This window comes from Acomys minous (assembly GCF_964271855.1).
Source record: "Acomys minous genome assembly, chromosome: 13".
Lineage (NCBI taxonomy): Eukaryota > Metazoa > Chordata > Mammalia > Rodentia > Muridae > Acomys > Acomys minous.
In genome coordinates, this window is record NC_140495.1 from 69404631 (window position 1) to 69417623 (window position 12993).

Genomic DNA, 12993 nt, shown 5'->3' on the forward strand with positions numbered 1-12993 from the left:
TTCCAGGATATCTATCTGACATCTCTCTTCTGCCCTCCATGGGCACCCATATACAAACGTTCTCTCTTTCTCTTGTACACACACACACACACACACACACACACACACACACACACACACACACACCAGTAAAACACCAATAAAGGGCATGATGTGGAAAATGCAAACGAGGAGGTGCTCCAAGGAAGTGACACTTAGGTGGAGGCTGGATGGCAGGAAAGGGCTGACCACATGAATGATGCCTGAGGACACAGCATTCCAGCGGAGGAAGCGGCCAGCAGAGCTGCTGGGCGAGCAGAGGTGAGTCTAGAGTGCTGAGTCCAACGCAGATGTCACCAGTGAGGCACTAGGGCCCAGGTCACACACAAGCAAGGAAAACAATTTCGCCGCAGCTGGTGGGGGAGCTTCTCTTAACTAGGAGACCACATGATTTCGCTTGTGCTTTAAAGAGAGCCATCTGGTTGAACAGATAATGAGCTGGGTGAAGGGCCCAGAATGGCCCAGAATGGAAGCGGTCTCTGCAGTAAAGGGAGACATCACAGTGTAGGCCAAGGGCGGAGAGGGTTGGTTCTGTATCCTTTACATTAGTAACCGCTGGACCCAGATAAGCTTGCTTGTGAGACTGTCCTTTGAACTGAAGGAAAAGAGCATCCCTGATCCCTACCAGGGAAGCCAGGGACATATCACCAACGTCTGACCCATTTGGGGGCCCATGGGACTCAGGGGAGCAACATACGTAGAAAGCAGTGCTGAGAATTTCAGAATTTTGAAGGTAGAACAGGCGAGATTTTTTTTTTTCTGACTTTGGGAAGTGAAGGAAAGAGAAGAATCATGTCAAATTCGCATTGCAACAGAAAACTAAGATTTGAAATCCAGGTGCTTTCACTCCTTTTACAAAAACCGACTCCTCATGTGCGTCAGGGTCCTTCCTCCCATGCAGGTGGTCAGGACAGAGGAGGTGAGAGCCAGAGCTGGAGCTAAAACTAGAAACCGCATGGCTCCCCTGGTCTCCATGTCTGGCTGACATGCTGAGTGGGGGATGGGCTCTCTACCAGATGAAAAACCTGGGAACGCCCCTAAGAAGAGGCTTGTCTTCACAGCTGGAGTTTCAGGATGTTGGGGTGAGGGTGCAAGAGAAGAAGGGCGTTAGAGATGAGGCAATGCCCCTCCAACCCCTGCAAACAGTCCAGAGTCCACTTGGGCATGGACTCAGTGTCAGGAAGCTGGGAGAGGCCTGAGATCCCAAGGTCCACAGGGACAGTGTCCATCTGCACTACACAAAGGGAGTGGCCCTTCGGGTGCAATGCAGCTCTGTCCCTGGGAGTGGACTGTGCGAGCTCCCTCTGAGAGGACGGAAGTCTTTGGTCTCTCATTTAAAATTCCTAGTGTGCTGCTTGGGAAAAAAAAAGTGTTCTGAGATGAACCGATAATGGGAATAAAAGCAACACATGAGAAAGACGTGTTGCTTCCTGCTTTGAGACTATGCAGCGGGTACTCAGCTCTGGAAACAAGGGTTCCTCACGATGGGAGGGCCCATCTCAGTCAGTGAGAGCGGAGGGGGAGGCAGCTGAGCGGTGAAAAATCTCTGAGGTCAGAGAGCTGATGACGCAAACCCCAGGCCCGGGTTTCTGCTGGGACCTGGTTACAGACAAGAGGTGATCCAGATGACAGTGGGTGCTAATGGGACAGTGAAAGAGGCAGGCTTGCGTTACAGTGAACCCTGAATGGCAATCCAGAGTTCTTTTTGTTTATTTGTTTTGTTTTGTTTTGTTTTTTGAGACAGGGTTTCTCTGTGTAGCCTTGGCTGTCCTGGACTCACTTTGTAGACCAGGCTGGCTTCGAGCTCACAGTGATGGGCCAGCCTCTGCCTCCCGAGTGCTGGGATTACAGGCGTGCGCCACCAGGCCCAGCCAATCCAGAGTTCTTGTCTGGAGGATTTATTTTTCTCTATCAAATGATTTGAAGTGCAGAAGGGTGACGCTGGCCTTTGTTAATTGGTCAGACAGGAAATATACCCCTAAGCCTCACATGCTTATAGCTTGGTCCCAGGTGCACTACTCAGGGTTTGGGCTTTAGAGAAGTGACCTGACAGTGTGCTATGATTTAGCTGGAGGAAGTATGTCACTGGGACATGCCCCTGAAGAGAGTACACAATGACCCTGGTTCCTTCTCTGTGTCTCTGCTTCCTGTCCACCGTGAGGGGAGCTGCTTTGCTCCACATGTTCTGCACAATGTTTCACTTTTCCTCAGGCTCAAAGCAATGGACTCAGGTATCTCACACGAAAAGCACTGAAACTAGGAGCCAGCATCACTCTTCCTCCCTTCCAGTAGTTCACATCAGGTGTTTTCTCATAGCGGCACAAATAGATAGACCCAGACCTCTGAGGCCAGGCTATGCTTCCATGCTCGCTATTTTGGATGTGCATGGCTGTGGACATACTGGAAAAAATGAACTTGGGACCCTTAAGTCACCATCAGGGGTATTGAGTGAATATGAGTTTGTCTTATGGGTGGGGGTGTAGCTCGGGCGAAGGGCATTTTCTTAACATGTACAAGGTTCAGTACTGAGGGAAAAATTACCTTGTGGGATGGTGTTTGGAGACAGGGCTGGTTGGACAATACAGAGCTTTGTGGACACTGGTATCATGTAATATGGGTAAAAAGCGTAACACAGGCTTCACTGGCATCTGTACTATTTCATCTAGCCTCTTGCTACAATACCAGGAGAATGCAAAATGAGTTTTAATCCTAAGATTCTTGTTCCTGGCTCTTTTTCTTCCCTTGAAGCCCCTGCTACTGACTTCATCGGCAATGAAGGGACTGCTTGGTGGCTTGGCTTTCCACTCTCCAGCAATCAGGAGGACTACTCACCGTTACCACCACGTAGAAGCACCATACCAGCGAGCTGAGATGAAAGACGACCAGCTGTCCAGACTCATTGAACTTGGTGTGCTTGACCTTGGAGAGATGAAGGCGTTTGCTGATTTTCTAAAGAAGAAAGAGAACTCCACACATCAGTATGTGAGCATGCAGATAGCTGGCAGACTGTACACTCCTTCATGAGAAAGAGTTAGTAGTTTGAACTCCTTACAACCCAAGCTATTTAGCATAAGCCTACTGAGTGCTGAGTTTCAGGCAAGCACTTGGAGAAAGCAGGTGCTAAGGCTGTTAGCTTCTGCATAGAGAAAAACATCTTCCAGTTATGCTGTGTTTGGAAGACCCCCCAAGGATATGCTTGCTAATGCTGTATTTCAGACAGCTTTCCCCCCATGAACTGCTACCCTATGTGTGAATTAAAGAACTACGAGAGAGAGAGAGAGTGAGAGGGGGGGGGGGAGGGGGGAGGGAGGGAGGGAGTGAGGGAGGGAGGAAGGGAGGGAGGGAGGAAAGAGATAAAGTGTGGCAAAGGAGTCTAGCCTCTAGGGCTAACTATAGAATCTAAGTTAGGGGACAGAATGAATCAGAGCTGTGGTTTTCTCCAAGGTAAGGCTCGATATCTTAAGGGAACCCCAGTTTCTGACCTCGGAATGCAAGCTTGCCACTTACGTCTAAGATGTACTCCTGAACCACAGCATGCAAGATGATGGCGATGAAGACGTAGAACAAGATGGTGACCAGGTCCTTTGGCCCATAGTGGTAGTGGACTGTCTCGCTGTCTGTGGGGTAAGAAGGATTTTATCAGCATCCCCCAGGTGAGGAGGAGCTATGATACCCCAAAAGGGGAAAGAGATGGAAAGCACAGTGTACTCTCAAGTGCTCCCCGTATCCTGCAGCCCCAGCTCAGAAGAAAGTTTCCTGTCCCAGCACCCTGCTTCACCTCAGGGCTTGGTCCTTGGGAAGCAGTCGTGGGGGCGGGCCATGGAGAACCAAGTCTTCATCATCATGTCTACATGGTTCTACGGTCTCAGAAGGAGAGCACAGAAGGCCATCATCGCCCGGCCATGTGTCTTTGAGTCAATGATTAACCTCTCTGGGCCTCGGTTTCCTCCCCTATGTCCTTTACCTCCTATGTCACTGTGAGGCACCTCTATGTCTATTCCAGTGCCATGGGGTTCTACCTCTGAAGTAAGGCTAAGAGCTCCTGTATTATAGGGTTGTTATAGATGAAGTAATGTTAAGTGATGTGGGATGATGCTGACAACCATCACCATGGAAACATACTTCTGGGTCTATCAGTCAAGGTGTTTCCAGAAATGTTTAACTGAAAAGAGAAGACATTCCCTGAATGTAAATGGCGCCACTTCAAGAAACTGTGTGCATGTGGGTTGGGGGCATTGGGTACATATTTGCTCGTACTTTATGCTGCTGGGTTTCTCTGAGGATTTAGCAAGATGAGGTCTACAGTGTAGTGTCTAAAATTACAGTAGGCCCTTAGCAAGTGGTGGGCGATTATATAGGTCAGGTAGAAGAACTGTTTCTTTGTACAGACAGGATCTTGTATATAGAACTCTAACTTGTGGCAATCCTCCTGCCTCTGCCTCCTGACCAGAACACAGTGCTGCCACGCAGGCTGAGAAAGGACAGCTTAGACCCTTGCTCCAGTGAGCAGGCACAGGGATGAAAGAGGCTGTCTGCCACATGCCTGCCTGGGACTCTCCCCAGCAGCCTGCCCTCCCCAGTAGACGTGCTGGCTGCCCTTCCAGCTGTGCGGCTGAGCCTGAGTCACACACATATGAGTCATCCGTGCTGGGATTCATTTACCAGAAGGTAGGCTGGGGTCAGTTTGTTTCAGGGTGGCCAGAGAAAGAAGCAATTCTGAACTGGGTCACTGTGGGAGTTCCTGCTAACTTCAGCTACCCTGGACTGGGAGAATGTGACAGAGGGCAGTGCCTAGATCAGAGACATGAACTCTCATGTCATGTCTCACACTTTCCTTTTGCATTTCCCTCCTCCTCTCTACAAATACCTACACTGTGAGAGGCACTGGGTTATGCTGTCTCTGCTCTTGGGGGCCAGACCCAACTGAAGGTTGAAAACTGTAACAATGACACTACAGACAGGCCCCAAGGTCAAGAGGCAGGTAGACACTGCAGCCGGCAAGGGTGGGCTTGGCTAGGAGTCTCACTGGACAGAAAGACCAGGACATTAGGGATATCTGGGTACAGACATACAATCAGACAAGATGTTGTTTGGGCTTTCCCGGCCCAAGGCTCAGGACAGGTGCCCAAGATAAAGGTGAAGACAGGGCTGCCATGGACAGCCTATGTGCCATGACATGTGTGGACGTGTAGAATCATCCAAGAACTTGCACTAAACAGCCAAGTGGTGACACTAGTGTTATAGAATATACTCGGCAGCAGTGAACAGGAGCAGGCCTAGAGATAAGGACACTGTCAGAAAGTTACCCCAGGGCCCAGCGGAGGAGGAACCGCAGGACCCAAAGCCAGGCAGGAGGTGAGACAGGAAGGACAGAAGATGGCTGACAAAGACAGAGAGGGAGAATGAGCTGTGAAAGTACCCAACAGGGAACAAACAAGCTACGGGTGTGTGTGTGTGTGTGTGTGTGTGTGTGTGTGTGTGTGTGTGTGTGTGTGTGTGTGTGTGATGAATGAGAATATCATTTGCTGGACTAGGTTCTGTTTTCCGGCCTTCTTCATAAAGAAGGGTCAAAGGGGACAAAACTAGGGCACATTTTGGAGCTACAGAAGAACTAGGCACGTAGAGTTTTATCACCAAAATCAACAGTAGGTAAAAAGGAACCCATATTCAACCAGGTGGGCGTAGTGTAAAAGCAGTGAAATCAGCGTAGTACGGTCCTACATGCTTGCTTGCAGTCCCAGGAAACGGTGTGTGACATCATCAAGCATCAAGGACACGCATGCTGCAACTACGGGGGACCCGCCCACCGCTAGGAGAGCTACAATTAAAAAATAAAAATAAAACATGTTGCTGGGGATGCGAAGAAATTGGAACCATGCGCCTCACTGATGGGAATATAAGTCAATGCAACCACTGCAGAAAAGTGTATGGCAGTTCCTCAGAAAGTTTTAAAAATGAGTAACTAGTATAGGTCCCAGCATCACTGCTGAGTAAAAAGTCAAAAGAACTGAAAACAGGATTTCAGGCTGCAGAGATGGCTTTGCTTGACAAAGTATTTCTGGCATCAGGACTTGAGTTCCACCCTCAGAACCTACGTGAAAGGCTGGGCATGGTGGCTTGTGCTTCGTAGGGCTCGCTGGCCTGCTAGTCTAACCCACTTGGCAAGTTCCATGCGAACAGCATACTCTGTCTGAAGCTCCTGAGGAATGATATCAAAAGCTGACCTCTGACCCCAATGCACACTGATACACATATCCACCCACAAAGACACATCCATCTACTTGCAAAGGAAACAAGACTAGACATACTGTACAAAATCATTTTCAGTGAATCAAAGGTAAATATGAAACATAAATGAAATCTAGTCTAGACAAGGGTCCCCTCATTAGATTTCTTAATACACATATGTAAATAGCCCCCAATGTAAAGAAATGACATGTGTGAAGTGGTATTCAAAATGGAAAAAAAAAAGTGGAATCAGACAGTGTTGGCACACACCATTGAATTCCAGCACTCAGGAGGCAGAGGCAGGCTGATCTTTGAGTTCAAGGATAACCTGGTCTACAGATTGAATTCTAGGACAGCCAGTACAACACAGAGAAACCCTGTCTCAAAAACAAACAAACAAGCAAACAAAAGAAAAGCAAAACCAAAAAGAAACAAACAAAAAAGTAGGAAGAACTCAAGTATCCATCAATTGATGAACAGACAAACAAAACTGTGGTATATCCACACACTGAGATATTTCTCTGCCTTCAAAGAAAGGAAATCTAGACGCATGCTTCAACACTGAAATTATGCCAGGTGGAATAAGCCAGGCACCGAATGGTAAGAAATATACGGTCCCACTGGTTCAGCCTCCCAAAGACTGACCGTCAAATTCTCAGAGGAAGAAAGTGGAATGTCAGTCACTCAGGACAGGAGCAGAAATGGGGTGCAGCTGTTTAATGGCTGTAGTTTCAGATTATTTGTGAAATGTATGGAGATTGATTGAACAAACTGTGAGCATAGTTAACATTCCTGACCCATTGACTAAAAAAATAATTAAGAGGAGAAATTTCACTCTGTGTTTTGCTGTAACTAAAACAGAACAGCATGGCAGTGGCCAGGAACGATGGAGGCTTAGGTAGACTCAGGCTGTGGTTAGAGGTAGGGGCTCCAAGGTGGGGGACTTCAAAGGTCTTTACAGACCACAGCAAGTTCTGTGGATTTCTTCAAGGCACCAGGAAGCCCCAGAACACTTACAAAGATCCATATAGTTACAAGGGTGGCAGGGAGACAGCCATCAGTCAGTACCTGTGTGTCTCCAGAAGGTAGGACAGAGGCAGGAGTGGGACAAGGGGACAAAGTATGATGAATTGGCTAGAGGAACAAGTCTCAGATCCTTCTGGGATTTTACTTGCGCTCTGCAGCCCTTGTTCACCAGCTCAGAATTCTTCAAGGGGGTATGCTGTGTTCCAGGCACCCCTTGGAACCATCTTGGGAGATAGGCAAGAAAGGTGGTTGCAAGGATGTGGACACTTCTCAGCTCTCCTAGTTTCTTCTTTTTAATATTTTATTAATTTATTCATATTACATCTCAATGATTATCCCATCCCTTGTATCCCCCCATTCCTCCCTCCCTCCCATTTTCCCCTTACTCCCCTCCCCTATGACTGTGACTGAGGGGGACCTCCTCCCCCTGTATATGCTCATAGGGTATCAAGTCTCTTCTTGGTAGCCTGCTATCCTTCCTCTGAGTGCCACCAGGCCTCCCCATCAAGGGGACGTGGTCAAATATGGGGCATCAGAGTTTATGTAAAAGTCAGTCCCGACTCACCATTCAACTGTGGAGAATGTCCTGTCCATTGGCTAGACCTGGGTAGGGATTCGAAGTTTACTGCATATATTGTCCTTGGCTGGTGCCATAGTTTGAACAGGACCCCTGGGCCCAGATCTGCCCATCATAATGTTCTTCTCGTAGGTTTCTAGGACGCTCTGGATCCTTCTATTTCCCCATTCTCTCATACTTCTCTCACCTAGAGTCCCAATAGGATATCCTCCCCTCTGACCCACTTTCCTGGTAAGTGAAGACTTTCATGGGACATGCCCCTTGGGCTAGTGTCCAGATATAAGTGAGTATATACCATTTGAAAACCAGAGACATTAAATCGGTTAGAGGAAAAAGTGGAGAAGAGCCTGGAACACATTGGCATAGAAGACAACTTCCTGATCAGAACACCAACAGCCCAGGCCTTAAGGTCAACAATTAACAAAATGGGACCTCATGAGGCTGAGAAGCCTCTATAAGGCAAGAGACACTGTCAACAGAACTAAGCAACAGCCTACAGACTGGGAAAAGATCTTCACCAACCCTACATCTGACAAAGGTCTAATATCCAAAATATATAAAGAACTCAAGAGATTAAACACCACCAAACCAAATAACCCAATTAAGAAATGGGGCTCAGAATTAAACAGAGAATTCTCAACAGAGAAATATCAAATGGCTGAGAAACACTTTAAGAAATGCTCAATGTTGTTAGTCATCAGAGAAATGCAAATCAAAATGACACCCATCAGAATGGATAAGATCAAAAATTCAAGTGACGCCACATGCTGGCAAGGATATGGAGAAAGAGGAACACTCTCCTAGTTTCTATAGCCCCAGCCCAGCCCCCAAATGCTGCCTCAGGGTCAGCCCCACCCCATGCCATCCTTGGCTTCATCACCGGCCATATGCTGCCCCTTTGAGTCTTTCTCCCACAAGTGTAGGGAACAGCATCTCATCCAGCTTCTCGAAAGATACACTGACTGAGTCACCTATCACCTCTCCAACTTCCCCTCTTATCTATTTCTTGTTTGATTAGAAGAAGGAAAAAAAATAGTTTGATTCCTACTATCCAGCTATGGGAACTGGAACTTTGCCCAAACAAATACCTGGTTTTTAAAAAAAGTATTTTAAAATCAGTTGCTCGCTAACACATATAATAGCATAGCTTCTGGGCTAGAGGTGGCTCCAAGGTTGAGAGGACTGTTCTTTTTAAGGACCCAGGTCCGTTCCAAGCACCCACATGTTGGCTAATAATCATCTCTCTAACTCCAGTTCCAGAGGATCCAATGACCAAATCTGACCTCTGTGGAGACTGCACACATGTAGCGTACATACATGTAGAAAAAAAACTCATACACATAAAATTTAAAAGGTAAATCTTTTTTTTTGAAAATTGTTAAAACAACAACAAAATTCACACTGGCTAGGTGGTGGTGGCGCACACCTTTAATCCCAGCACTGGGGAGGCAGAGGCATGTGGATCTCTAAGTTCAAGGCCAGCCTGGCCTACAGAACAAGTTCCAGGATGGCCATGGCTATATGGTGAAACCCTGTCTGAAAAGCCAAAAACAGATCACACTGCTCTTACTATTATCTGAGTGGTCCTTGCAGACCACCACTCTCACGAAGGACACAGTGTTGGCAGTGACTCTGTGTGTTTTCTAGAAGAGTGGTATCTTTAGGCTATTGAATCAGTGAAGGAAATGGTCAAGAGTCACAGTCAAATGTCTCCAGGGAGCAGCAATCAAAGTGGCCCCGGTGTCCTCAGTGCATACGCCCTGCACAGAGGCCTGCTGCAGGAATCAGCCTACGTGCTGCATTTCAGCCAAGGAATATGCTCGTAACCCCTTTCCTTTCCATGCCTCCATCTTGGTCCATCTCTCACATGTCTACTTTGAGAAAGAAACAAGGTCACAAAAGGGTCCCCTCCTTTTCATCATTATAAAGAGAAACACACAGCTAAGCAGGGATAAATGAACGGTGAGCGAAGGGCACCCTCTGTTTTAGGGGTCCAGGGGGAAGAGGTGGAGAATGCAGAGCTGAGCATGTCCTCAGGGTGGGGATGAGAGGGGAGGCTGCTGCTTTTCCCCATTGTGGCCAGAGAGGCACAATCCGGTGGGGGTCGAGATTCCTGCTACTTTAAAGCAGAGTGAGATTTCCTGATTTTACCATACTGGAGACTAAAGACATTGCATGGGCCAATACTAAATAAGCCAAGGAAAACATATCTATAGGAAGACTTCAACCACAAGCCACCAGTTTGTAATTCATGGCCTGGCTGACCCCTTCCCAGTACCAACATTCTATGGGTTTCTGTGCTGACATGTGCTGTGTTTCCATGTTATTTCAGACCTTTTCTATTATATATAAATCCATAATATGGACATGAAAAAAATCACAGTGAGCAAAATCAAGAGGCAAATGGAACAGGGGATGCGTGAGCCTCTGTCCTGCTAAGAAAGAAAGAACAGGAAGGACAAAGGGAGGGAGGGAGGGAGAGAGGGAGGGAGGGAGAGAGGGAGGGAGGGAGAGACGGAGAAGGAGAGAGAGGGAGAGGAGAAGAGGGAGACAGAGAGAGAGAGAGACAGAGAGGGGGAGAGAGAGAGACAGACAGATACACAGAGAGAGACAGGAGGTGAGAGAGGGGAAGGGTGGGAAGTGATGGGCGACAGACAGACATAGACACACAGAGAAAAGACAGAGAGAGACAAAGAGAATATGAGAATACAAAAGAAAAGAAAGGACAGGCATCAAATGACCACCTGAGGCAAGTGTTTCAGTTCCCAGACAAAGGGTCTATCCAGCCAGAATTGGAAAAAAGCCCCTGGAACTGACATGAAAGATCAAACGTCATCAGAAAAATGGGCAAAGTGTAGGAACAGACAGTTCACAGAAAAGGGAAACACAGATAGCTCTTATGCATTGAAAATGATGCTCAGCCTTACGCAGAGGAGAAATGTAAATTAAAACCGCACAGAGATATCACTTCATACCCAATCAGATGGGCAAAACTCCTAAGCCTAACAATACAGCCTTGCTGAAGCTATGGGGAAACCTCTGTCTGAGACAGTACTGGTGGACATGGGAAGTGGCCCCATTTCAGTGGAGGGTCATTTGGCCATTTCTGACCCTTTGATACAGGGATTCCACTTCTGGGGACTTACCCTTTAGATAGTACTTGCCCCTTGGTGACATAGCTTATGTTCCCAGCTACAAACTAAAGCAGTGTTCAAGAGTGAAACAACACTGCACTGTTTTAACCTTTAGGAAACTTGTACATATAGACACAGAGGTTGACTATCCTTAATACAGAAATACAAAATCTGGAAATCTCTGAAAATTTTTCAGTATGGATATAAAGCTGCATTTGGACAGTTTCACAGCTAAGCTTCTATGATGGGCTGCAGTTAAAATGCAAGCACACTAGCAACACTACTACAAAATCACTTTAAGAGAATAAAAAGCATTTAGGGCAAGCAAGGTTCAACCTGCAATGCAACAGGGTTTTCAAAGACTGACAAAAGGCTACACTTCGAGATGTCTTTGCAAAGCATCAAGGTGGGATCTTTTTCACCTCATTGCCTTATTTTATTTTCCTTTTTCATAAAGGCCATGCATGAAAAAGTCTAATGCTCATTTCTAGAACTACTCTTTGCCACCATGTATCTAATTTTCTCTGACTCAGTTACCCACGTGGACAAGGAGACTACAACAGACTACTTGCCAGGCCTGGTAGTGTATGCCTGTAATCTCAGCACGGGGGAGGTAGAGGCAGGAGGATCAGAGGAATTCATGGCAGGCATGGAATATGCGGCCTGTCTCCACCTTGTCCAGAAACAAACAAAACAGGGTCAGTGATAATGGCTCAGGAGATAAGAGGTGAGGACTGACCTCTACACACTCGATGTGGCACTCTCCCCAGTAATAAACAAACAAATAAACAGACGTATGTACCTGTGCATGCATGCATGTCAGAGCTGATGAGATAGCTCGGTGGATAAGAGCATGTACTGCTTTTCCAGAACACTAAGTTTGATTCCCATACTTACATCAGATGGTTCACAACCACCTGAAGCTCCAGCTTGAGGGGATCCAACACCCTCTTCTGGACTTTCTGGGCACCTGCACTCACATGCACATACCCCCGCCCCCATATATCCACCTAATTAAAAATCAATGGGAAAACCCCCTAAAAATAAAATAAAATACCACAACGCTCCAAGAATAAGACAACTAATTTACAAAACTGTAAAGTGCTGTGCAAATAGAGGGGACTATTATTACTGTTTCCTGCAGAAAGAAGATGAACAGAACAGTTCTAAATTGTGGTATTTAAGGTGGCCAATTATAAGCCCTTTATTAGTCAGTACATCACTGAGCATGTCTGGCAAATGACATCATTTGGGCCTCACTGTGATCCTGAGTGTTACCCCTGTTTACTGACATGGCCGCTGTGGCTCAGAGACAGCAGGAACTGTACTCAAGTGATCTGTACACAGTGTGGGCTACAACCACAGAAGCCACGGGCCAAACCCATCCTCTCCTCACTAGGCTGCCCTGCTTCCTGACTTCCCTTCAAATCCCAGAGGTAGAGTACATTTCTTAAATCTTGAAGGCTTAATCCATTCCCTGAGACAGCAAGACAGAGAAGGATCTAGAATATGCAGGAAGAGGGATGGGGAGGGACAGACGGACACACACACACACACACAGAGCCTTCAGCAGGATTCTGATCTCCACTCTGTTTCACTATCTCTGACCTCCAAATCTGGAAGACAGAAGACAGGGGCAGTGACCTCTTAATTATAAACACCAAGATGTTTCTCAGAGTGTGTGTGTGCATAATATTTTACTTGGATAGGGTCTTTACAGAGGCAAGAAGTTAAAATGGCGTCATTAGGGTGCGGACTCATTTCAATATGATTTGTGTCCTTAACAACCTGTGAAATATGGACACTGAGACAGACACGAAGGAGGAAGGTGACATGAAGAGCTGTGGAGGTGGCAGCCACCCACAAGCCAATGAGAAGGGCTCTTGTCCTGGCAGATGCTGAAGGAGTCACCACTGACAAGCTGTGGGTTCAGACTTCTAGGCTCCAGAACTGTGCCTTGTGGTATTTTGCATCCACAGCCTTAAGAAA

At 47.0% G+C, this 12993-nt stretch overlaps 2 protein-coding genes across 2 annotated transcripts in view; one reads left to right on the forward strand and one right to left on the reverse strand.

Annotated features, from left to right (window-relative positions):
• Positions 1–12993, forward strand: part of PAQR8 (progestin and adipoQ receptor family member 8) — a 227069-nt gene that overhangs the window by 113476 nt on the left and 100600 nt on the right. The window lies entirely within an intron of this gene.
• TRAM2 (translocation associated membrane protein 2) overlaps positions 1–12993 on the reverse strand; it is an 80297-nt gene that overhangs the window by 13978 nt on the left and 53326 nt on the right. Inside the window, exons 3-4 of the mRNA XM_084753483.1 lie at positions 3547–3656; positions 2872–2988 (exon numbers count right to left, since the gene is read on the reverse strand). Of these exons, the coding sequence (XP_084609609.1) occupies positions 2872–2988; positions 3547–3656 (227 nt within the window). The remainder of the gene's footprint in view (positions 1–2871; positions 2989–3546; positions 3657–12993) is intronic.